This window comes from Rhagoletis zephyria, unplaced genomic scaffold (genome assembly GCF_001687245.7).
Source record: "Rhagoletis zephyria isolate East Lansing unplaced genomic scaffold, Rhagoletis_zephyria_1.1 Rzeph_scaffold_00146, whole genome shotgun sequence".
NCBI lineage: Eukaryota > Metazoa > Arthropoda > Insecta > Diptera > Tephritidae > Rhagoletis > Rhagoletis zephyria.
Window position 1 is genome coordinate 300039 of NW_016157230.1, and position 27674 is coordinate 327712.

General features: G+C 40.7%; 1 protein-coding gene across 1 annotated transcript in view; it reads right to left on the reverse strand.

Annotated features, from left to right (window-relative positions):
- Nucleotides 1–2019: 2019 nt before the first annotated feature.
- The window catches only part of IntS2 (integrator complex subunit 2), a 126513-nt gene continuing 100858 nt past the window's right edge, over nucleotides 2020–27674 (reverse strand). The window contains exons 3-4 of the mRNA XM_017638738.1: nucleotides 3609–5048; nucleotides 2020–2898 (exon numbers count right to left, since the gene is read on the reverse strand). Coding sequence (XP_017494227.1) covers nucleotides 2040–2898; nucleotides 3609–5048 — 2299 coding nt within the window. The 3' untranslated portion in view covers nucleotides 2020–2039. The remainder of the gene's footprint in view (nucleotides 2899–3608; nucleotides 5049–27674) is intronic.

Below are 27674 nucleotides of genomic sequence, written 5' to 3' on the forward strand. Positions count from 1 at the left end.
GAGCATAAATACATAAATACACATTATTAGACAACTAAACTAACTTTTTTCTCAAAAAATCGGATTTTACGAACACATGCTAGATTCTACCACCTAAAGACGGGATAGTCCTTGATCGGACTCTTTATCTCCATTGCATGCCTGAGTAATTGTAAAGTATGATGTATTGTGGAACAACCAAAAAGAAATTGTAAAGTACCTTATTTTTAAATAGTATGAGGCTGTTACCTGCAAACCAAGGCCGTTACCTGTAAAAACCGTTAAAGATACTGTTTTTGCCCTGACAAGCGAAGTAATTGTTTCTTTTTATCCGTGACAGCATAGCTTAAGTTTTCCCATCGCTCGAGCAACATAGTTTTATGATTAGCTTTATCATCGCTGATCACAAACAGATATATGACACATTTCAGATTAGCACATAAGTAACGGCTGAATTTATTGAAGTTTGTCGAATTTTAAATTGTGACGGGTGTGACATGTGACGGGCGTGACCAACATAATCGGTTCATGTGTCATAGCGTTACTTTCGTCAGCTTTTTTACACTGTCCAAGATGTGTTTTTCTTCAAAAATAACTATTTTGTGTATTTTGTGACGGGCGTGACCAACATAATCGGTTCATGTGTCATAGCGTTACTTTCGTCAGCTTTTTTACACTGTCCAAGATGTGTTTTTCTTCAAAAATAACTATTTTGTGTATTTTGTGACGGGCGTGACATGGAAATATGCTTTGCTTCAATATATAATAAAACATTTAATACTTGAAAATTACGCCATTGCAATGCTAACGAATTGATCTGTTGTTGTTGTTCTAGCGGCTACAACAACCCCGCCCAGATCGGTTGATATCTCAGTCGTTGTCGTCAAGTTCCACTAACGGCAGCCCTAAGAAGCGTGCAGCCTCCACTGGGTCGGTCCACAAGGACAAAGCCGTTAGGGTTGTCGGGTTTTCCGGGCATGCGAAGAGATGTTTCGAGTCGTGAGGGGTCTCTCCGCATGCCGGACACTCATTTGGCACATCCGCGTTTAGTCTGCTCAGGTATGAGTTTAACCTGCTGCAGTAGCGAGCGAAGTTGGGCTACTGTGGTTCTTGTCTCACGAGGAAGATGAAGCTCCTTTTCGCCAATGTCCGGTGGTTGTGTGCCTAGAACGGCATTCACAGGTCTGGAGTCTACATAACTCGAGACTGACTCCCTGTGAAAGCCGTTCAGAGCCTGTCGGTATGCTGACGGGTCCAGAGGCCGTCAGTTCGTATAGATGCCTCCTGACGTGCCTAGGCGAGGGCTCCTCTGCAAGCAGCTGTCTGTTTGGGTGGCCACATCTCTGTAATTTGGCTTTAACAGATTGAAAAAATATCAATTAGTCGACGAGTTATAACCAAAAAACCATCTAAACAATATTCTGAAAATCGGCATTTGACTGCAAAGTTCGAAGGTCGATTAAAAAAAAATTCGAACTAATATAAACAAACGCCGCGATACGGGTCTTCTAATTTAGCCTCTATTTTCACCCCTCACTCTCAGAATCGACCTAACTTTTGCTAACCTNCATCGTTTGAGCCTCTGTGGGAGAGAGGAAGCCTCTATATCTTCTAGTAGCGTGGAAGAATATGAGCGTACATAAACGAATTGTTCTCTCCATTGACGGCTTAAACAATGCAAAAAGGTAATAGACCACGAAAATCAGTCTTGTAAATTTAGAAAAAATTTAACCTCTCATATGGGTTTTTAAATGGTAAATGGTACAACCTAAAGTAAAAAAATATCTGATTTTGAGATAAATTTCGGAATTTCGGCTTTCAGTCTTGAAAGTTAGATTTATTTACTCTTACTCAATAGAATACAGCCAAATTCTTATGTTTATTTTCGTTTCATACGGTATCGATTACCGTGGAATGAGCCATATTGAGTCTCTTTTATTTTTAAGAATTTTCGTGTTAGTGTTTAGTTGAGACTATTTTTTAAAAACTTATTTCCCGCCTATTTTGTTTCTTGAGGTCAGTACACAAATACACATATAATTAAAATTGAATCTGATAGTTCAGTACAGCTCCACTTTATTTACTATTTTTGTTATCAACGTTTCAAATGCCTCTTCTATCATGGATATGTACTGCTGTGTATCCTTGAAGCACTTTTGTTTCGTATTTGATGTGAGCTGCATTTGAGTGGAGTTAATGCCTAAAGTGCCTTGCGAATGCAAGCTCCTTCCAGTTAGCATAAGTATATTAATACAGTCATCAACTAAAATAGGAAAAGCCTCCGCGAATCGAATAAGGGCTGGTAGAATGTTACTCAAAAATTTGCATTTAGCTTGTGTAGAAAGTAACGACAAGGATGATTGAACCGTATTTATACAGAATTTTGCAACACTTAAGCTTTTAGGTATAGCGTATTTAAGTACGAGATGAGATGCCAAATCTATGGTGAATATTTGTTTATCCATTTCCGGCATAGTAAGAAACTCGTGAAGAAAATCAATACAAATATGCATGGAAGGAACACCCATTACCATCATTGGTATAACTTCTCTCGGATATGTTTGAAAATGTACAAGTTTAGCCAAAGAAGGCTCAGATATAAAAGCTTGATGTATGAAGGAGCAAATTATGCCTTGCGTTTCCCGTAAGCAAAAAGTTGATACTGTATCAACGGCATTTTTATTCATATCAGCTAAAACTTCTAGGAGTATGTGGACAGCCGCGCTCTCCTGTGAAGCAATCAAAGCTGTTTTCAACTCGTCTCGATCGCTGTCACACTGCAATTGCCCATTTTTGTCTAATATCTGCTTAGATTGCATCTGGATATTGAGAAAAGCTTTGGATGCTGCCAAACTTCCTTGCAAAATGCGTAACAGGATCATAAGAGTATGGGGGGAATAGAAGACATGCTTTCCACACCTGAAATTCATAAATAGTTTAATTATGGAAAATATAGAAATTTATGTGTGTATGTACATTAGAGTGGTCCAAAAAAATAAAGTCACAGTTTTAATACCGGCACACCCTAGGATTGATCTATATCGAAAAAAATATACCCCTATTTTTATTTTGAGATCAAAATATATTTAGAGAGTGCTCAAAGCGCTCAAAGTTTTCCATGTATTTTATATGGAGAAAAAACATCTTTTCGTAGAAATAGTGTAGAATTCTTGAAAATCAATATTTTTCGATCGGAAAACTTTACTTATCTTCAGGAGATTCCCAGTAATAATACTCAATTGTTTCTTTAACAATTTTTTCATGGTAACTATATTTTATAGGTCCTCCAAAGCCCTTAGAAGATGCAATGGGGGACCAATAAAAATCTTGAATCATAAAAAATGGTTAAATAAACAATTGGATATTAATACTGGAAGTCTCCTGAAGAGAACCACGGTCCGATCCACCATTTATACGAAAAATTGTTTTTTCTCCATATAAAATACATGGAAAACTTTGAGCGCTTTGAGCACTCCCTAAATATTTTTTGATTTCAAAATAAAAAAATATGGGTAATTTTTTTCGGTATAGAACAATCCTAGGGGGTGGCGGCATTAAAAATCCGACCTTATTTTTTTACATACATTTTTGGACCACTTTAATGTACATAGTAGGAATAACATACCTACCTTAAAACTTGTAATGGATCCAACAAATCTTCGTTAACATATGTGCAACATGGGGAGCTCGTTTCTGCGTTCATGACAGAATTAAGCGACATTTTCCAAAAACTAGTGGGAAGGACAGAATTAAGCCGCAACCATATATCTTTGTATAGGTCTTGAATAATTCGTGGAACGTTCTTTTGAAAAACATGAGGCATATTCTCCACTATTAGATCTGTATACTGCGCCAAGTCTTCAACGGGAAGCTTTAAAAGAGCTTTAAAAACTCGTATGGCTATTGAAGATTTAGTACTTATTATATCCAGTGCCTTAATTACGAGGGATCGATCAATTTGCTTATTTAACATGAGATTTGATGATACGGAAATTGATGCATAATGCTCCTCCATCCAATCGTCAACCATACTTAAATGAGGATAGTTGGATATAATTAAGCGAAGTAATGGATGAAATAGACCGGCATAATCGATCTGATATTGTTCCGCTTTCTGTAGCAAATACTTCATTGGAAGCTCTGCCAAAAAGTTGTTCGAGTACTCCTTTATTTTCTTTCCAGCCAAGGACTGGTTGTGTGTATTACAAAGACGCGTATCTTCATATAGAACCAAATAATATAATATGAGCAATTGTGCGGTTAAAGAGCACTTGACTTCAATGCTCATTATTTCATCCATTTCGGTGGATGTTGCACCGAATGTTAACATTTGTGATACTCCGAGAATATTTTTACTATCAATTGTAGTAGTCTTGGACGACTTGAAAATGTATAAAATTTCATTTTCGGAGAAAGGTTTGTGCATATGATCGACATTTACTTTTCCTAACGGATTCGGCACTATTAGTGTGTTGACATACACTTCGATTAAAGCTGGCATAACTGGATGTACTGGTCGAACAGAACTACAAATTTGTTTGTAAATCCATAGCTTAATAGGTACTCTATGCTTCAGAAATGCCCGCGACTTTAAAAGTTGATGTATGCAATGCACTGAAAGATAACCAGAAATGTTCGCATTTAAATTTGGAGTTACAGGTACTCGAACTGCATGAGACGCTACGACCTGCTCAGTAAATAGATCTTGCGTGAAAACCTGTTTTATGCGACTCGTACTATTTGGCCGGATAGGAATTTTCATTGCTAGAGTTGAACAAACCAATTCGCTAATTGCCGTAATTTGATTACTATGAAAGTGTATTGCGAGCAGAAGCAGCATTTCACCCAACGACGCAGTTGTGTCTGATTTTTTTCCGAAGAACTTATCCTCCTTTATGAGCCATTGTAGCCATTCAACTGCTTTATTTTCAAGAAGAGTTGTAGAGACAAGCGATGGGCACGCTATAAGCATGCAAAGTGCTAGTGAAACAAACCGAAGTCCAGACTGTGTAGGATGTGGGCGACTTGTAACCAATTGAGTTAACACATTAACTTCGTCATCATTAAATCTGAAATAAAAAACATAAAATTTCTACATACTGTAACCATTAACTATGTGAGTAAAGCTGCATTTATATATATGGTATGAAGCATGTCGCAATAAACAGGTGAAGTGATAAAACAGCTTTCTCGCTTTATTTTCTGTCATTTGGCTATCTTATAAAAAAAATTTGAAGGAAAATTTTCAAATAAGATAGTAGTGTCAAAGCATGGTGAAATTATACCGGCTGTAGCAATAAAACAGCATTCTCACTTTATTTTCTTAGATTTCTTGACATTCGGCTCTTACAGAATTTTTTTTAAGCAAATTGTCCAATAAGATAGTGTCAAATCTTTCTTCCCGCTCTTACCCCACGTCTCCACCTTCTACAGATTATGTTAAAAAAAAACTGTGTTAAGACAGGTGGAGACCGCAAATTTCCACTGTTAAACCATATCTGTCTTGCCCAATTTCTTATCATCGCTGTCTTAACATCAGCTGTCGTTTCGAAGTTTGACAACTCAGTTTTCATTTTACCGCGCCAACTACATTGGGTATAGATCGATCTGATTGGCTTGTTGGCATTTTGACAGTGATATGTTAAGACAGCAAGTTGCCCACATGAGAAAACGGGACAAAGTTAAAACAGAAATTTGACATATGTTAAGACACATTTAGTAGAAAATTGAGACGTGGGGTTATTACTTCACATGGGGCTGTATTCTGGAGCTGTGAGTTTTCAAGTGTACACTGAAAATTGTGTACGCTCTAGAGATGCCCACGGTACTGATTTCAAATTGGTTGGGATGGGTGGCATCGGGAAGGTCTGTAAAAATTTTGCGGGCGGGACGGTACTAAAATCCTTTCCCGATACTCCCGATAAAACCGCAACCTCCGCAAATACAGAAAATCTTCCTTAAAAACGATGTATGAAATATGCAATTTTTTACGATTTGTTGAGACGAAAACGAACAGCAATGCAAAATAAAATAATGGGAAGATGCCAGATCTTTTTTATTTTATTATTTAAAATTAATTTGAAAGATAGTAATAGATTTCGGGACCCGCGGTACAATTCTGAAAAACATCGGGATGGCGGGTCTTAAAAATTGACTTTCGGGATGGGCGGGATGGGGATTAAATATTAAGTCTTGAGCTTATCTCTACTACACTCTTCATTTTGCGATTCAGCAACTGAGAGAATGAGTTTTAACTGTCAATATTGTATACACTGTTCTTCCGAAAAACTCACAGCATTTTATTCAGTGAGTGTTTGGTTGTGAGTTTTTCACTCCGTGTACACGGCATTTTCTCAAAGTTACAGAATCCAACCCCTGGTATAATTTCGGTGCCGTGCAATCAATTGTAATTAATCTTGCTTTAAACGTCAACGAAAGTATTGTATATTGGTAAATATTCAATTCAATTACGCGCATATTAAAATGATCGTTCTGAAAAAGCATCCGTGATGTGAATAAACAAGATAAAAACAAAAAAAATATATATATAGTTAATTTGCATGTTGCCTGCAGTTTAATTCGAACCGTGACCCTCTCTGGATATCAACAAATTATAGCAAGCATCTTTGCGCACTCATCTACAGCCACACTGTCAGCAAAACAGTACAATCACATGGTAACTCTTCGCAACAATACAACGACATGACAACTGTGCACTGAATGGGGCCCTTCTTTCACTTCGTCGTTGAGTAAGCACCTAATTTGTAACGCGCACTAGCATGCGCCAAAGTGTCAATTAAATTAGTTAAATAAAGTTTGAAGTTTTGCCGCAAAGGCATTTCTAAGCTGTTTCTTTTTATTCATTTGTCGACATTAAGTTACAAATTTGCTTACAACATTGGTACATTCGAGTTATACCAAATTGTCTTTGCATAAAATACATACATATTTTCCATGAATCAACCAACTTACGAAGATTCGTGGAAGGGTCAGCCATATTTGTCGATCGGTTCGGCGCGTCACCAGTGATCGGACTTCTACCACATTGTGGTAGATCTGCCACGTTTTTGAGCATCTACCACATCTACCACACAAGGTCGGAAATCTACCACATATTCGCGTTTTTGAGTAGTTTTAGTTAATTTTAAGAGTAAAAATTGTCCAACACTAAACACTAACAACAGTCAAAATGTGAGGATAAAATAAAGTGTTAAATATTAAATTTTCTCAATATTCGATTTATCGACAGGAAACGTGATTTTGTTGTGTTAAATTGCAAAATATCGCTAGCTTAGAGTGCAAAGTTGCTAAGTCCATTTTTTTCAATTGTACAGGAGACACAAAAAACGTTCCTAAGCAATTTTCTTTAAGTATTTTGCAAAACTTTGAATGCAATGTTTCGCGTTTTTCATTTACCCTTTATTAAAAAAAAATAATAAAAAAGTGTGCTTTTTTACAAATTTTGTAGATAATTTTGTGACAGCAAATTTTCTACTTTTTTCTTAAATTTTTTTTGTTGGACTTAGCAAATTAGAACAAATTGTTTAGGTTCTTTTAATAAATACACAAGGGAACAGTGATTTTGTTGCATCAAATGTTAAAGCTGTTTTTGATAGACTTTTTTATGCTGATTACTATAAGTGACCATCAATTCAACGTGCAGGGATGGTATTTTCAGAGATAGTACTCGAGACTTCTAGCTTTAATTTAAGCCTAATATTGATAATGATTTTCAACATATTATTATCATAAATCAGTAATAGCAAGTCTCGCCTTCAGTTTGGTAATTATTACGTGCCGATCGAGTAACATTTACCAAAGTTATATCGAAAAACTTAAGTGGATCTCCAGTTTTTTTCTCAAAAAAAAATCTTCAATTTTATAAATAACCTTTAAATGAAAGAACCGGATTACAGAAAAGTATGCCAAGGAGTGACTTTTTTCGTTCAAGCTGAATGCAAAGCAATATCGTCCAATTGGAGAGACCTCAAAAGGATTTTCCAGGATATGTTAAAGACTATCGCATTTACCTACCTACAGTTACAAATAATGAAATTAACTAAAGTATACACATTTTTGCACGTCCCCTACTTTCATATAACGGCAAATTTAGAAACCACGAAAAATGGACTCAAAATGGGCGTTTCTCGCCCTAATTGTATTATGTTAATGTATGCAAATACTTATATTTATGCTTGCAACTACTATTAACTTATCAAACGATTCCTAATCTTGGACAATACATGTTACACTTCATTCACCATGATCTAGAAAACTGACCAAATAGGCGTGACCAAGTCCACGGTCCTTTTAATATTATATAAACATCCGAAAGCATTAAAACGTTTGAAATAAATCTCGTCTCGCTTTTTTGTATTTTTCACTTGGTTGCTGAAGTAATGAAGAATTGAAAATTCATAAGGGAAAATTATAGTTTTCTTATTTTTTATTTTAATATCTCAAAAATTTGTATACTTATTGAAAAATGATAAATGAACGTGAGGTACTAAATTTAATAACCCTTAATTTGATATATCGTCCTGTTTATAACAATTAACGCATTCCATAGATATTACAAGCCAAAGTTTCATTTTCAAAATTCATACACTTTGATTCAATTGCGCGGGCTAAAGATAAGTTTTAAATTAATCTTTCTTGGCCAATAACAATTAGCTTAGACCTAAAACATCATAATATTACTATTACAACACGGTCTAATGCCTTTTATTTTCCCCCATGCAAAATCGACCCAGCCTAATATAGATACATACATGTGTATATAAATATTCAAAAATAATGTTGTTGCACAACCCTCAATACAAATCGAATTCGACAGCGTAAAAAAATATTCATATTTTTTTGGACTTATCAAATTTTCTGTGACTACTTTGGACTTAGCAATTTTGCACATCACGGAATAAAACGTGTAGAAATAAAACAAGTAGTTAGATCCTTTCAGAAACGGTGCATTTTCAATTTTCCTTGCTTCCTGCACCAAAAACTAATTGTTCATAAAAAATGGACTTAGCAACATTTCACTCTAAGCTAGCGATATATGATTTATAACAGGGCTGCAAACCAGTTTTGAACCGAACCGTCGCTTTTTTCGACCTTCAAACCGAACCACGAACCGCACCATTTTTATTTTGAAATGCCAAAACCGAACCGAAAACCAATCCAAATAAAAAAATTATAGTTTAAAAAACTAAAACCTCCCTATTATAACTGCCATTCGTACTGTCATCAGGTATGAAACTTGAGAATAGAAATCGCAGCATCTTTTAGGCGCATCAATATTACATAGTTACATCCCGAGCTAATAAAAGGAAGGTAAAAATGGTTCGGTTCGGTTCAAAGTCCACTTAAGCATTTTGCAAATTTTGTAATACACTTTTGAGTTTAATGGCATCTCTGTGTCGTCCATAAATAAATTCTTAAAATGTTTTTATTTGCATGGCAGAAACTTCATATCACCGCCAGCAAAAAAAATTCTAAATACTCAGATTTCATACAAAAATTTGTATCAAAAATATACAAATACAAATATTGCCAAAAGTCAACATAAAACTTTGAACAGTTTTCATAGTTTTTGTTAGACGATGAACTATACTTAAAAAAAAAAAAGCCTAACTTGTTAAAATGTCGCGTCCCTATTTATTTTTCCACTACTACACACACGGATATTTGAATTTGATCTCAATAACAAAGCCTTTTATTTTTATTTATATACACAGACTTGTCATATTTTTTAATATTTGTATCCTTTAGCATTGAACCATTTGAACCGAACCGAACCGCGGTTCAGGAATACTCATGAACCGGTTATTGAACCGGTACAAGCTTTTTCTAAGTGGTTCGAACCACTGAACCGAACCGAGCCGTTTTTTGGAGTGATTTATAAAAGGAATTAATAGCGAAAATGGTAAAAAACGGCGATTTTTGTGAAAGTATTAGCAAATTGCAGTACATCTAAAGTTTCTAAAGCGTTCTTTACTTTTACTTGAGAATTTTCAAAATTGGCAAATCCCAAGTGGCAGTTTCTGGAACGTGCCACATTTGTTCGCTATATCGTGATGTGATAAAAAGGAAAGCTGGCAGCACTCCGCAAGGTTGTAGAAATTTTTCGAAACATGTTCGAAAAATATCTTGATATGGAAGGAACTGCTTTACACTGTCAAGGNGCAGTACATCTAAAGTTTCTAAAGCGTTCTTTACTTTTACTTGAGAATTTTCAAAATTGGCAAATCCCAAGTGGCAGTTTCTGGAACGTGCCACATTTGTTCGCTATATCGTGATGTGATAAAAAGGAAAGCTGGCAGCACTCCGCAAGGTTGTAGAAATTTTTCGAAACATGTTCGAAAAATATCTTGATATGGAAGGAACTGCTTTACACTGTCAAGGAAAAAACTTGCCAAAACTCAACGCAATTTTTAGCAACTTCAATCTTTATTATTATTTATTATTTTTTTTTTTAAGATTCTAGTTAAAATGCTTGCAATTTAGGTGAAACCTTGCAGAATATTTTTAACTTTTGTACAAAGTTTGATCCAAAACCTGAGATCTACCACATTTTTTTGAAATCTACCACATTTTTTTTCAGATTGTACCACACAAATTTATTTTGACGTCCGATCACTGCGCGTCACCCAGTCATCGAATATTGGCTTGTGTCATTCATTCCATTTCGTGCAGTATTTGGAATTGTATGGGTGCTGCGTAAAAGAAATTCAAATGGTCAGTTGTTGAAACGTTCAAGATTGAGCTGTACAGCAAACGTTCAGCATTGAGTTTCACAGCCAAAGTCGCCAGCATCGAGTTTTGCAGTCAACGTCGTTCAACATTAAGCTGTACAGCAAACGTTCAACATTGAGTTTCACAGCCAAAGTCGCCAGCATCGAGTTTTGTAGTCAACGTCGTTCAATATTGAGCTGTACAGAAAACGTTCAGCATTTTAGCTTCGCAGCCAGCGTAGTCTAGTTGAAATCGTCGAATCAACCCCTAAATTCAGTTATCGTTTAAGTGTACATTGAGCATCGCAGTCAACGTTTTTCAGTCGAAGTCATAAGCAGGCCTTGCAATCATGGTTGCCACAATTGGTAACTTTTAAACGATTTGGTAACTTGGTAACTTTTATTTCATTTTGGTAACATTTACAACTAAACATTTATCTGCATAACTAGAAAGAAATGAACTATGTTTTGAATGTGCGTACCCTGCAGGGAGTGACGTTAGCTTATACCTAACTTTAGTCTGTTTACGCGAACACTAGTGCTAACTATTAACTGTGTATTTTGTTCGAAAAAAGCTAACTACTTTTGTGGGGCGATGGCCGCAAAAAAGTCAGACCTGGATACCTCTGCATTACATGTCAACTAACTTGTAACTAACTACTTTTGGACATAAAATATCAATAAGAAAAACAAAATATTTTTTTGTTTTTTTACTTTTTTATTTACTTATTTATTTACTTTATTTTATTACATTTCATATTTGTTTACATATTCTGCTCTGGGTGGCCCCATATTCGAACACCGTCAGACATAACTTCAAAATGATAGTATAAAATTTCGATCTTCCTTTTATTTGTCCTGAATATGAAAAAGAATCTGCGAAGTTCAGAAAAAAAGTGTATTGAAAGTAATTTTTGTATGAGGATATTTAATAGAAACTTGTAAAGAAAACCAACTCCCGATTGCGTCTGCATGACTCCTGCACGACTTTACAATTCACTTTAAGTTGGTTTTGTCATAGCTAATTAAAAGTGAGGTATTAATCGAAATCTCGCCAAAAAGCTAACTATAAGTTGGTTAGTTTTAACAATTGATAATTTTACACTGCAGGGTAATTACAAAATTACTTCGATTAAATTAGAGTCATTAGAGTCATCTCATATTCGAATACTGGAAATATTTGAATTACAGTGGCAGCACCAAAGGCCGCACTTTTAAGACAACTTTCGAATTTTTGCGATAAATTTTGAATTCTACCCTCCACATTTTAATGCTGGCCATCTGGCAATAGTTGCGTTTGTTTACTCATTTCCAGTAAAATACAGTACAAGTTTTTACGAAACTTGCAAAGTAGGGGAAATTGAGAGAGCGAAAAATGACAGTTGAAGTTGCAAGTTTTTACTGGATTTTACTGGATGAATTTATACTTGTAAGAATTTGCCAGTACAAAAAACAGCTGATCGCATGTTGCTCGATGTAATTTAAACTAATAAGGAAACTGTTTGTGGGTTTTTATGGTTATTTAATATAAAATATATTGTTTTATTAGAAATTTGCTGCGAATAAACCAATTTATCAGCTGTTCATGAAACTTGCAAATTATTACTGGAATAGCTTCGCGTACTTTTTTGCAAATTTTTTCTATGAGAGCGAATTCTTAGAAATTAAGTTACTGGAGAGTTGCTGGCAAGTTACTGCATAATTTGTAAACAAACACAACTAATTTTTGGTAAGGTCCATAACGTCCAGTTTCTGCCTTAACTTCGTATCTGCAATAGATGTATATTAGAGAGAGAGTAAGAAAAAATGTTTCATTTCTTCCCCTAGGATACAATAAACGCATTTACTTAATATTTTTTACTTAATATTTCTGGTTCCACTAACAGTAGTGGGAACCCTCATTAAGTCGTTGTTCTATTTTCAAATAGTGTGACGCTTAAAGAGCTGTTATAAGTGGTAATATTAGTTTTCCCAAAAATTGTGGATACGTGGTTAAGGCAGAAACGGGACGATAAATCGTTTTGATTATTCCGGTAAAAAAAAATGTTGCGTGCTTTTTACCAGACCCATCTACCGACATGTATTTCGACACCTACCGACATATGTTTCGACGTACAGTCAATTATGAAAACCCGAAAAAATAGCAAACAAATAGCAATTTTCGCAATTTACGCAATTTTGTACGAGTCAAACGAACGGTTAAAAGCAAAATTGTCAATAGCATTTTCAATCTTGATAATTTATCAAAAAAATAGATTTAAACTTCTGTGCTAGTACTGGGAGTTCTTGATAAATAATCAAAAATTGACAAATTATAAAAATATTGAATTTATTAAGTGCACAGAACCGGGCTGTAAGTATATACATATTTGTTATGAAATATAGCAGTGTTATTCAGCATATTTTTTTCTCACTGAAGAAGTGAAGATTTTGGTAGTGAAGATTTGGTAACTTTTGGTCACTTTTCTTAAGAGATTTTGGTAGAAAAAAATGTTGGCGAGTGGCAACCATGGTCATAACTACGGTTGCCAGACGTACTGATTTTATCAGTACAGTACTGATTTTTCAACCCTTGTACTGATTTTATTCATTTCTTCAATTTGTACTGAATTTTCAATTCAAACAAAATACTTTAGTATTTTCTTGAGGTTTTTACATAACGTTGGAACTTCCTTAAACTGTACTGTAAAAAATAAGAAGAAAATAATTTAATTATAGTTGACATGTTTTAGATAATGTTTGATATGCCCAAGAAATAAATACAACAAAAAGATCAATCGTTTTATGGGCATATCGCCGGGTTGTTACGTACCAGTTGCGATAATATGATGCGAGCTTAAATTATTTAAAAAGAAGGCTTAAATTTTTTTCGAGTGTTTTTAATTATCTCGAAAATAACTTTCAGTTTAATAACAATAAATTTCAATATTCGAATGGCTTTTGCCTATAACTTACAACTCCTTTTTCTCAATTTACTGACTCTGTAAAAGAGTTTTGCATACAAGACATAGAGTTAGATACTCTTTTTAGCGAATTCTTAGTCTTTCACAGTTTTTGCGTAGTTGAAAAATTATTTAAGCCATGAGGAAATATAGATGAACTCCTTAAAAAGTGGGACTTTTTTACAGTATGAGAGGATCTTAAGAATAAAGTTTGTTTCCTGGCGCAAACCGGCTTCTAATTCAAATTTTTGAAAGTGAACTTTAAATTAAAAGTAATTTTAAAATGAAATGTATAGAATTCTTTGACTATTTAAACACTGAAGATGGGAATGATCTCATTATTGCTATTCAAAAATGTCATTGGCTCCTGTGTACGATGATTTGTGCACTCATGTTAAAATGAATAACATTTTTATATTTTATGAACTACTAGTGAAGCCGTATGGCGTTTTTATTTAAAATACTTTTTTTTTATAAAAAAAAAGGTATTTTTTCCTTTCAAATGTTTTTTCTCAGATTTATACATACGAAGTATACAAATTACATATCAGAATAAAGCGGGTTTAATCACGTTTGTGACGATATTAATTTTTTTTTTTAAATCAGTTCAAACTTGTTTGAAATATAAGATTAATTAATTATTAATTAATTTTTCGAAGACCCGACCTTTGACCCCTTATAGCACCTGTAACATAGAAAAAGTTATATATCGTTTAAATAAGAGAAAAGGGCGTACCACGACTATGTTTTTCCTTTTTTAGTAGCTTACTTACAGTAATTAAAAATAATTTTTTACCAAAGGTCCAACTTCGAACGGAGAAATTACTTACCTATGACTAAATCTCTTAAAAAAAATTGGTTTGGTCCGATACCCAGAAAAAAAGTTGATTTTGACGTACAGTGTTATTGCTATTCAAAAAGTCACAAATATAAAATAATTTATTGGCTCCTGTGTATAATGATGTGTACACTCATGTTAAAATGAATAACACTTTTACTTTTTATAAACTATATTTTATTTTTATACCAAAATATTGTTAAAAACAAGAACTCAGGCGTTTTAAATTATTTTCTGTTGCTTACATTCATAATTTTGCTTTGAATAAAAATGTACTGAAAAGTACTGATTTTTTTAGCATGAAAAAGTCTAATGTACTGATTTCGAGCATTAAAAATCTAGCAACACTAGTCATAACGCACGATCAATTTGCCGCATTGTTGGCAACATTAATACTTTGAAGGAGTCCGTAAGCGAGCTAAGCCGTGAAACACAACAAATTAAAAACGAAGTCAAGATGGGTGATAGCAACATTGGCCCGTCTCATATGCCAAAATAAGCCTTCAGACAATAATGATATAAATACAACAGCTTCTGCTACTGGGGAGCACTTCAACAATATTATACCAGATAATACAGATAGCAAGCATATGCTAGCGTCGTTATCTACAACTCCGGCCGTGAGAAATTTACAGAATAATGTAAATATAACAGCTTCCGCTACTGGGGAGCACTTTAACAATATTTTTCCACATAATATATCTAACCAGCATATGCCGTTGTCGTTATCGTCTACAACCATGAGGAATTTACAGTCGGGACCATATTGTCCACAGTCGCAAGCTGAATATTCGCAGACATCAGTACCACGACTTCCGCAGCCATCAATACATTGTCGCCAGACAGATTCGAACTCCATACCACAGTGTCAATTTATGCAACCGCCGAACACAACATTGCAACAAAGAGGCATGGTATCCTTTGTTGACAACGCAGCAGCTAAATTGTATCCTTTGCCAAATTTCGATAGCAACCCAGAGGATTGGCCTTTGTTTAGAGCTAGCTACAGAGATACCACTACCGAATTTGGATACAATAATATACAGACTTTAATGCGACTTCATAAAGCGTTACATGGTCATGCTAAGCGAGTAGTTTCTTCATTGTGAATTTATCCCGATAATGTGCCTCTTGTGTTGGAAGAGCTACAGTTTAATTTTGGTCGCCCAGATTTATTGATAAGAGTTCAAATGCAAAAAATTCAACAGCTTCCAGCTATTAGTGAAACCAAACTTGAAAAAGTTGTTGAATTATCAAATCAAGTTCGAAACGTCGTCGCATTCTTGAGGTCAGCAAACTGTGAACAACATTTATTGAATCCAATGTTATTAGGTGTCTTTGATGGGGGTGATCGACTTGCACACACGCGACATCCCAAAGCGTCGACTCGTAGGTGTTTAATTGCATTGCGATTAGCACCCCCCTAGTAAAAGGGGCCTCTCCGTGGTGACACCTGGTAACGCCTTGGCGGCTAATTCGAGCGGCGACCCCTCCTAAATCCCTAGACCTATGCTTCCCTTTCTGACCAAATTCCTTGCCAGTTCTTCCCTCCCTTCTCTTTTCAGGGCCGGATCAAGGTATAATACGACCCGTGCCGAGGATCAGTCTGGCTGGGGGCCCTTCCCTTCATCAAGCCCAGTCGCGAACGGAGTGCTCCGGATACCGGGCGACCTTCGGAGCCAACTAGCCTTACCCGGGTACAGCGGATCTCTGCCCGGGCGGACGTTCCCCTTCTCCCCGTCTCGTGGGACAAAATATGGAATCATCACACCATCACATCACATCAAATTCACAAACTTCAATTCCAGTACGGGAGTCCGGCGCTCCGAAACAAAGGCCGAAAGGACTCACAAACTCCGCACCCAGCAAAGCCACGGTACCACCGGGCCTAGCCAAAAGTAGCTCTATGCGGAAGCAGACATCAGTTGTATCCGCACCCACCAGCAGTAGGACTAAGGTACTCCCTGGTCCGAGAAGTCCAAAGGCCAATGCTACGCATAGAAGTAGCACTGGACGGGAGGCCTGCACGGCAAACATTGGAAATCCTGGGCCTTCCTGTAGTGGGCTTGTCACTCAGCGAACAGCGTCTGGCCAGCCCACTGGGGGTGGACCCAGGAACATGGTGACCTACAATAGGGCCAAGGACTTCGTCTGAACTGACCCTGCGAAGGCAACCCACCAAGATCGACGTACCGCGTCTCGAATCCTCCGCCGCCAGGCCACCTCACCGATTAGGGAGGATCAGGTCTCGGAGGAGGACTTCGTGAAGGTACAAGAAGACATAGAGTGGGCTAAGAAGATTATCCCGGACTTCGACCTTAACTTATATGGGAAGACTGATGCTGCAAAGCGTCAGAGATCCGTGGAGGAAGCCCCGGCACTGGCACCGAAAAGGGCCAAGACACAAGGTGCCTGGACTCGATGCTTTGCGGAGATAGCTAAGCACCGAAAGATTATTGGTGTTATGGATGAGAGCAACGAAGAAGGCAGGATCCCGAGGAACCAATGGAGGTGGGTCGAAGCCGCATTGGCGAAAGTTGCCTTGCAGGTCAAGAGGGAAGACCCTGGAACACCTCCGTCGTGTACGGACGCTGGCTGGTTCCAGGGGAACGTCAAATTGATAGCCTGTGACGACAGCAGATCGGTAGAGCTGTACAAAGCGGCGATTAGCAGAGTAGGTGAGGTGTATCCGGGGGCCCGCCTAAAAGTTGTGGAGGCCAGGGATATCCCATCGCGTCCCAGAGCGAGAGCCTGTGTACCCGTTACGCCGTCCGAACCTGCAGATATCTTAGAAATGCTGCAGGAGTTTAATCCCAGCATCCCTACACACAACTGGAGGGTTGTTAACACGGAGCCACTCGCAAAAAGCGACTACAGGGTGAGCTATGGCTTTGGGAAAAAAACGCTAAAAGTTTACAAAACTGACACCGAAGCCCTAGTAAACCTTGCAGCCTGTGTGGAGACGGACGAGCCACCCAGCGACCACGAGATTGAAGTCGACGACCAAGCAACCGAAGAGCTGAGCGGGTACGCCTCATCCAGCTCCGAAGTAGGTGAAGCCTTACAGAGGCTGTATACAGAGCGTGAGCTTCTCAGCGACGACGAAGCCAACGTGACGGTGGTAGAGAGGAGAGATTCGCGTGATCAAGGTACTCCAAATCAACACCCATCACAGTAAAGCAGCATCTGCTGCGCTCCTGCTTCAACTGTCTTCAGGTGAAGTAGACATCGCTTTGGTCCAAGAGCCATGGATCACTGGTAATAGGATCTGTGGTTTGCGGACCCCGAAGTACAAGCTATTCAGTGTTCAGGGTAAGGGAAAACCCCGCACCTGCATTTTAGTCAAAACTAATATAAACTCTTTTATCCTACCACAATTCAGCACTGGAGACATCACCACGGTCAGCCTAGAAATAGAGCGAAGAAAATACAGGCTGGCCTCTTTTTACCTGGCCCTCGACGATCAGGGCCCTTTCCCACGCACAGCACTAATGGAGCTGGTGAAAAATACAAACCCGATGGACACGATGCTACTGCTGGGAGGGGACGCAAATGCCCATCATAACCAATGGGGCAGCAACGACATAAACGAACGAGGTGAGTCACTTTATAACTATTTGCTAAGCACAAATCTGGCTATTTGCAACACGGGAAGTGACCCTGAATTTATCACAACCAATCGAAGGGAAGTTCTTGACATCACCCTCGCTAGTGAATCTTACAGTAATCAGATCTCTGCGTGGAGGGTCCTAAAAGAGCACTCTTTCTCACCTTGTTAGCTTTTTTGCTGAGAGTTGCGAGACAGCGCTTATCAAGACATGTCACAAGAAGAAAACCAGGGAGGCGTACAAACCTCCCTGGTGGTCCTCCGATCTAAATANTCGCAAAAAGCGACTACAGGGTGAGCTATGGCTTTGGGAAAAAAACGCTAAAAGTTTACAAAACTGACACCGAAGCCCTAGTAAACCTTGCAGCCTGTGTGGAGACGGACGAGCCACCCAGCGACCACGAGATTGAAGTCGACGACCAAGCAACCGAAGAGCTGAGCGGGTACGCCTCATCCAGCTCCGAAGTAGGTGAAGCCTTACAGAGGCTGTATACAGAGCGTGAGCTTCTCAGCGACGANCAGTAATCAGATCTCTGCGTGGAGGGTCCTAAAAGAGCACTCTTTCTCACCTTGTTAGCTTTTTTGCTGAGAGTTGCGAGACAGCGCTTATCAAGACATGTCCCAAGAGGAAAACCAGGGAGGCGTACAAACCTCCCTGGTGGTCCTCCGATCTAAATAAACTTCGCAAAGAATGCAGGAAAGCTTTCAATGCTGCTAAGCGCGATGCCCTAGAGACATCTTGGGCACAATATAAATCGACACTTAACTTATACAAGAAAGCCATCAGGAAAGCGAAACGCACCTCGTGGAGTGATTTTTGTAGCGGGATAGAGACTACATCCGAAGCCTCTAGACTCGCGTCAGGTACTCGCAAAATCACCTATAGCACCTAGCTATATCCAAAAAGACGATGGGTCCTGGACTGACTCAAGTTCAGAAACCGTTAAAGTACTCTTGGATAATCACTTCCCAGAAAGCAACGGTGACACGTTATATGATCCAGAATCAGCAGAGGCTACACCACAGCTCATCAACGAAATCGTAAGCGACCGGAAAATCTGTTGGGCCATATCTAACTTCAAGCCCTATAAGATGCCAGGACCGGATGGATAATATCCNTCGGCCCAGCTACAACACACCATGGAGCATACAAGGCCATATTCACCAGCTGTCTAAAACTCGGTTACATTCCCGGAGCCTGGACAGAGTCAAGGTAGTGTTCATACCGAAAGCAGGCAGAGCCACTCATGCTAATCCTGGCGATTTTAGGCCTACCACCCTTTCATCCTTTCTACTTAAGACTCTGGAAAGACTCTTCGGAGACTTATATAAGACAATCGATTAACCCAGCTCTGTTATCTAATGCACAACATGCCTACAGCAAGGGAGGACCACGGAGACTGCCCTCCACACGCTAGTCTCAAAAATTGAGCAATCACTAGAAGCAAAGGAATTTGCATTAGTAGCATTCTCAGACATAGCAGGGGCGTTCAACAATGTCATCCCGTTTGCGATTACCTCGGCTCTGACGGACCTGCGGGTGGAGAAACCCTTGGTTAGTATCATCCACCAATTGCTCACCAGCAGGATGGTTAGCTCTGAATTGGGGGGGCAGACGACTCGTAAGTCTGTTAGTAAGGGCACTCCGCAGGGGGGTGTTCTCTCCCCACTCCTATGGGTAGTGACGGTGAACCAACTGCTCCTGCGCATGGAGGCGGATGGATATGGGGTAGTCGCATACGCCGATGATGTAGCGGTTATCGTACAGGGAAAATTTCCTCAAACTCTATGTGGTCTTATAGAAGCTGTTCTTGGCTCACTCGTTACTTGGACCAAAAACATCGGTCTTGAGGTGAACCCAGCTTAAACAGAGCTAGTCCTCTTTACCAGGCGATACAAAGTACCGGCTCTTATACCACCCAAACTCGATGGCTCACGCCTGGAATTTAAACGCACTGTCAGGTATTTTGGAGTAGTTCTTGACAGCACACTGCTCTGGAATGACAACACAATGGAACGCATCAAGAAAGCCACCACAGCACTCTTCACATGTAAAAAGGCGATCGGTGTATCGTGGGGCTTCTCACCTAAGATAGTTCACTGGATCTACACTTCCATTGTTCGCCCGATTCTGTTTTACGGAGCCCTAGTATGGTGGCCTACCCTCGATAAGACAACAGCGCTCAGGCAACTTCAAAAGGTACAAAGGAGTGGAGCTCTTTGTTCCTCCACGACCGAAGCTCTCAACGCGGTCCTACATCTGCCCCCGCTTGATCTGGTAGCTCGGGAAATAGCCTGCCTTAGAGAGGCAGGCTTCTGTATTTATGGTCCATCAGGCCATTCGACAATCCTAGGGACGAGGGTGCCCATACCGATACCTGCAAGTACTGACTACTGCATACCATCAAACACCTTCACCAAAATCTATATAATTACCATACCAACTCGAAAGGACTGGGACACCAGGCCTCACCATATACGCAACGCTATAAATATGTTCACTGATGGCTCCAAACTCGACGGTAAGGTCGGGGGAGGAGTCTTCTCCCCGGAGCTGGAACTGGAAACATTTTGTTCGCCTTCCAGACCATTGCAGTGTATACCAGGCGGAGGTTCTGGCTATCCAGGAGGCCACTCGGTATCTAGCAAGAATACCCAAGGAGGAAAGACAGGTCTTTGTCTTCTCTGACAGTCAAGGAGCCCTGAAAGCTCTAGACTCAGGCGTAGACAAAACAAAGTCCCTCACTGAATGCCGCAGATCTCTAAACGAGATGGCCCAGCATTATAGAATACAACTCATATGGGTGCCTGGACACCGAGATATTGAGGGCAACTGCAAAGCTGACGAACTGGCGAGGAATGGTACGACCACCCCCATCCTTCCGGGGAAGAACATGGTAGGTATACCAATAGCCACTTTCAAACTACATGCCAGGAATAGCACCGTACAAACAGCAAACGAACGCTGGAGAAACCTCTCCTCCTGTATAACCGGCCTGCCTACAAAAAAAACGCACATCTGCACTCTTAAAGCATAAACAGACGGCAGTGATGATCCGGATCAACTCGGGAATTAACTGCAGTTGATCGGGATTAAGTCCGAGTTAATCCGGATCAACGCTGCCGTCTGTTTAATCTTTTAGGGTTAAAACGCACCGAGGTATCTACTCTTGCAAGAATCTTACAGGTCACTGTCTAATCGGCACACATGTGAGCGCACCAGATTACTGTCGCAGCTGCAGATGCGAAGAAAGGGAAGAGAGTGTACAGCACCTTATATGCGAATGCCCGGCACTCAGCAGAAGACGGCTACAGAAGTTCGGAGAGCCCTCTCTACAAGGCCTTGCAGAGGTATCGGAAATCAATATAAGAGCACTATTGAAATTCGTCCCGTTAACGAATTGGTTTGATCCCAAGTAAGCGCCGCAACATCCTAGGGGAACAAAGATTGTATATGGTATCACAATGGGCCTTTAGTTGGCCTAAGTGTAAGGGGGATTCACTCTCCCTAGCCATCTCAACCTAACCTAACCTAATGTTATTAGAGCAAGTTATTCTTAAACTGCCACCCTCAAAGCAGTTTGAGTGGAGTCGGTATTCAGCAACAACGTCACCGTATCCGACTATGGAAGATTTCGCTATTTGGATTAAGGACCTTGCCAGGGTTGTTACTCTTATGTCATCAATGTTTTGTTCATCGCAGCGAAACGTTCCATCGTCATCATCAGCCATGCGATCATATACGCTAACACCGAATCGATCGTCGAATGCAAATGTGCCAAGTCGAGTGCTTTACAGCAGTGGGACCGAGTCAAATCACAATCGGTCTCCAAAGGCACACAAAGGTGCTACAATTTAACTGTAACGGACTCCAGAGCAAGATCGAGGAGATAACTGTCTTTATGGGAAGGCATGGAATATTAATTGCTGCGGTCCAAGAGACGAAGTTGCAAGGCAATTCAACCCTGTTGAATTGCGCCGGGTACAACGTGCACTGTCGAGATCGCGAGCGAGATAATGGTAAAGGTTTAGCGTTCATCACGCACCACACCGTGCAGTATCGTCTCATTGAAGCAGACATCGACCGCAGGGATACCATCCTAGAATGTCAGGGTATTGCTATCCGGTCAGGCGATGTTAAGCTCGAAATATTTAACGTATACATACCCCCTGTCACCAGCTGCCCGGCAGGATATCACCCTGAAATAGGTGCGCTACTCAGAGGTGAAACCGTATGGTAGTTGGTGACTTCAACGCGCACCACGATCTTTGGCACTCAAGCCTGTCAAACGATCGTAGGGGAATACATCTGGCTGAGCAGATAGACGATTCGACATTCTGCACAATGAACGACGACGCACCCACCAGGATTATGGGCAGCTGCTGCAGCTCGCCAGATCTAACAATTGTCAGCGCTGGCCTGATAAACAGCGTATCATGGCGACCTATGCTGGCTCTCGCATCAGACCATCTGCCCATAGTCATCTCGATTGATAAACCTGCCGACTCTGCTTCCGTGGATCACCGGACTTATATCTAATTTTCCAAAGCTGACTGGAAAGGCTTCACGGATGTTACTGAGGGCGCCTTCACTGCACTACCCATACCAACCGACGTTCATGTAGGTGAACGTAAGTTCCGCAGGGTTGTCACCGCTGCTGCAGCTCGCTTCATCCCAGCAGGATGTATTAAGGATCCACGTCCGAATTTTCCTGCCGAAGCGGCTGTTCGGCAACTTGTGAACGTACATAAGCAGAAGAAATGGGAAGAGCATTTGAAGACCTGGAACTTCGCCTCTGGTGTGAGCAAGCTTTGGTCAACCGTGAGGTCGTTGTCCAACCCAACGAAGCGCGACGACAGAGTCGAGATAGACTATGGTGACCACGCTTCGTCGGACCCAGAGAGAGGCACGAGCTATTTTAGCCGGCAGTTCATTCTGCATCCTCCGGTGGATAAAGCCAAACGTCGAGTGACCAGAAAGCTGCACAAAATGCCAAAACCTAGTGTACCTCTTGTTTTCACCAGCGGTGAGGTAAGGGTAGCCATCGGGAAGGCGAAAGCCTCCAAAGCCATTGGACCCGACGGAATATGCATGTTGATGCTGAAAAATTTGGGTCCTGCGGGAGTAGCGTACCTAACGGAGGTCCTCAACCTGTCTATGGCCACTCTCGTCTTTCCAGACATCTGGAAAATGGGGAGAGTGGTCCCACTGCTCAAGCCTGGGAAACCAGCCAACAAAGGAGAGTCTTATCGCCCGATAACTCTCCTTTCCCCGGTAGCGAAGACACTCGAGGCGCTGCTGCTCCCGTACTTTACGAACCACCTGACCCCAGCGAAGCATCAACATGGGTTCCATAAAGTGCATAGCACAGCAACAGCACTTAACGCCATAAACACTCAGATAACTCGTGGCCTAAACCAAAACCGCCCCTGTGAGAGAACCATTCTAGTAGCGTTGGACCTGTCCAAGGCGTTCGACACTGTCAGTCATTCAACGCTACTAGATGATATAGAGGCCTCCTCACTCCCACAGGGACTCAAACGGTGGTCGGCGAATTACCTGAGTGGTCGACACTCGTCAGTAATTTTCAGAGACAAAACTAGCAAGCCACGTAAAATTAAACAGGGGGTACCACAGGGTGGTGTCCTGTCCCCGCTACTGTTTAATTATTACATCTCAAAGCTTCCTCAGCCACCAGAGGGTGTTAATATAGTCTCCTATGCTGACGATTGTTCGATCACGGCGTCTGGGAATGGAATTGATGACTTGTGCTCGAAAGTAAACGGTTACCTCGCCGAACTTTCTCGCTTCTTCACTGCAAGGAGCCTTGCCCTATCCCCTGCGAAATCCTCGGCAACCCTTTTCACCACCTGGACGAAGGAGGTCAGACTGCCACTGGGTATTCACGTCGATGGCGTAACAATACCGACGGTGAATAACCCGAAAATCCTCGGAGTTACCTTCGACAGTCTGCTCTCCTTCTGGACGCATACAACCGCAATTTTCAACAAAGTACAGAGCCGCAACAATGTCCTCAAGTCGCTGGCCGGCAGCACTTGGGGCAAAGATAAAGAAACGTTGTTGGCAACAAACAAGGCAATTGGCCGGCCGGTTCTAAACTATGCAGCGCCCGTGTGGTCGCCGGGGACTAGCAGGACGCAGTGGATGAAGCTACAGACTTGCCAAAACACGGCATTACGAACTGCGACAGGATGCCTCCTGATGACGCCCCAACACCACCTACATGACGAGGCCCAGATGCTCCCAGTAAAGGAGCATAACATAATGCTCTGCAAGCAGTCCCTTGCTGGGAGCCACAGACGTGGCCATCCCAGCGGACAGCTGCTCGCGGAAGAGCCCTCGCCACGGCACGTCAGGAGGCATCTTTACGAACTGACGGACGACGTCCAGAGGTTTATCAAACAACCTCTGGACCCGTCAACCTACCGACAGGCCCTGAACGGCATTCCCAGGGAATCAGTCTAAAGTTATGTAGACTCCCGCCCTGTGAATTCCGTTCTAGGCACACAGCCACCGGACGTGGATGGGACAGAACTTTGTCTGCCTCGGGAGACCCGCACTACAATAGCCCAACTTCGCTCTGGCTATTACAGCAGGCTCAACTCCTACTTGAGCAGAATCAACGAGGATGTGCCCAACCAATGCCCGGCATGTGGAGAGTCGCCACATGACTCCCGGCACCTCTTCACATGCCCTGAGAACCCCACTCAGCTAACGGCCCTGTCCCTATGGACAGCCCCTGTGGAAGTAGCACACTTCCTGGGCCTCCCCTAGCTGAAATTGACGACAACGTTGATGGATGAACCGCCCCGAACGGGGCTTAGTAGCCGCTACAACAACAACAGTCAAATCAACAAACGCAAAGGCAGGAAGAGCAAAGTTCCTGCGTTAAATGTCAGCATAATCATAATTTAAACGTCTGCAAAGAGTTTAAAGCACTCAGTGTTAATAATAGATGGAAGTTGGTAAAGGTCAACCGTTGGTTGCCTTCAATGAGGACATAGTCTACTGGAATGCGGATCAAAAAAGGTATGTGGGATTGATGATTGTAACCGCAATCACAATCTGTTGTTGCATCAGACAGTTAATTTACAAGGTCAGAGATCTGACTCAGTACAATCTGCTGTGATGTCACCTATACAGGCCAATAGTGAACATTTATTGAATTGTCGCGTTGATAACCAGAGCACCTGTTTATTCAAAATATTGCCAGTCAGTCTAGTTGGGCCTCGTAAATGTATTACAGTCTACGCGATGTTCGATGAAGGGTCATCTATAACATTGCTTGAAGAAGGTATCGCCAATGAGCTTGGGGTTAAAGGTCGCGTTGTACCACTCACTTTACAATGGTATAACAAAAATGAAATTACTTAAAAGTCTCGAGTAGTTAACTCGGACATTAAAACGGAACGTCAAACCATGCCGTCACAATTAAAGAATGTACACTCGGTAAAGAGTTTAGATTTGCCAATACAAACATTCAATCACAGTCAGTTCAGACATTTTGATAACTTGCCGATAGCAAACTATACTGCTGCTAAGCCATCGTTGCTTATTGGGTTAGATAATTGTCATTTAAGTATCGCCAAGCAAACAATAAGCGCTGGCAACAACGAACCTGTTGCCACTGAAACTCCGTTGGGTTGGGTAGTTTATGGGCCAACTCTATCTAAGGTCAATCCTACAGCACAAGTTTTCCACGTCCGGAAATCGTTCACTAACACATAAATTACAACAATCAGTAGACGAGTACTTTAGTGTAGAAAGTTTCGGAGTGAAGCCACCAGATACGCCTTTGGAATCGACTGAAGACATTCGTGCCAGAGAAATTCTGCGGGTTACAACAAAAAATATAGGAAACCGGTATGAAGTCGGATTGTTGTGGCGTGACGATCACATCAATTTATCACAGAGCTACGAAGTGGCCAAACGTAGACTAATTCACGTCGAAAGCAAAATGTTAAAAGATGAAGCGTATGCCAAATGCTATAAAGCTGAGCTAAATAAATACGTAGACAAAGGTTATGCCAAATTATTGTCCACTGCCGAAGCTCGAGAGCAAGGGCCAACTATTTGGTATCTGCCACATTTTGGGGTAGTACACCCGCATAAACCACATAAGTTACGTATCGTATTCGATGCAGCTGCCGCCGTTGCTAATATTATTTAAATTCTGTTTTGCTAAAAGGACCGGAACGGGCGCAGCCATTAATGACCATAATGTTTAAGTTTCGTCAACGCATGATTGCTGTTGCGGGTGACATAGAGGAAATGTTCTCAGAGGTTAAGATAAGACTTGCTGACGTACCTGCGCAACGATTCCTATGGAGGGATAGGAATCAGTCAAATGACATTGAGACATATCGATGATGATGCGATGGTGCCGCATGTTCGCCATGTGCTGCAGAGTACATTAAGAATTTTAACGCCGCTCAGTTTAATGGAGTTATGCCAAGGGGTGCCAAAGCTGTTATCGAGAATACTTACGTAGACGATCTCGTAATCTGTTTCGATAACGTTATTGAAGCTAGGGAAGTAGTTAAGGAAGCTATAGCTATAAACGCCGCCTCCGGATTCCGTTTAAGGAACTTTGTATCAAATTGTAAGAGGTTACAATACCAGCTAAATAACAGTGTCGCCGCATCGTTAGATATTACAAATATGGACCGTCAACCCAAAACCGATAAAATTTTGGGCATGTATTGGAACTCAAATAATGACGTGTTGGAATTTCAGTTTAAATTACACAAGATACCGCGAGAAGTCATCGATTGTAAAAGACCACCAACAAAGAGGGAGCTTTTGGGGTTAGTCATGGCCATTTACGACCCATTTGGTCTATTGGCTAACGTCACCATAACGGCCAAATTGATACTTCAAGCCACGTGGAAACAACCGATCGATTGGGATGATCCATTGCCTTGTGAACTAGAGTCGCAGTGGATAATGTGGTGGAAAGCATTTCAGGACATCAAGCACTTCGCGGTACCAAGATGTATTTCGCCAACTTACACAACTGCAGAAAACTTGGAATTGCATGTCTTCGTTGACGCAAGTGATACTGCCTATGCCGCCGTGGGATATCTGCAAATGAAACGAGCACAAGAGGTAAATGTCGCCTTTATAGCAGCGAAAACTAGGTGCGCTCCAAAGAGAGAAACAACTGTTCCGCGCTTGGAGCTTCAAGCCGCCGTCTTGGGAAGCCGACTTAAAACATTAGTAGAAGAATGTCTCGATCGAACTGTCGTTTACACGTTTTGGAGTGACTCAAAAATGGTTCTTCTGTGGATTCGGTCTACGAAACGTGAGTTTAAGCAGTTCGTCGCTAGTCGAATTTCGGAGGTTCTATCAGTAACCCAGATTTTCTGTATGACAACGAGAACACATGGCCCATGGAGCCACCAAATTAGTATTCCAATCTCTGCGCGTCTGAAGAGCATAATAAGAAGACTTTGCTTATAATCTACAATAGCGACATAATAGATGTCACAAAATATTCCTCTTTTATAAAATTACAGTGCGTTATGGCTTGGGCTTTACGCTTTGTAAATAACTT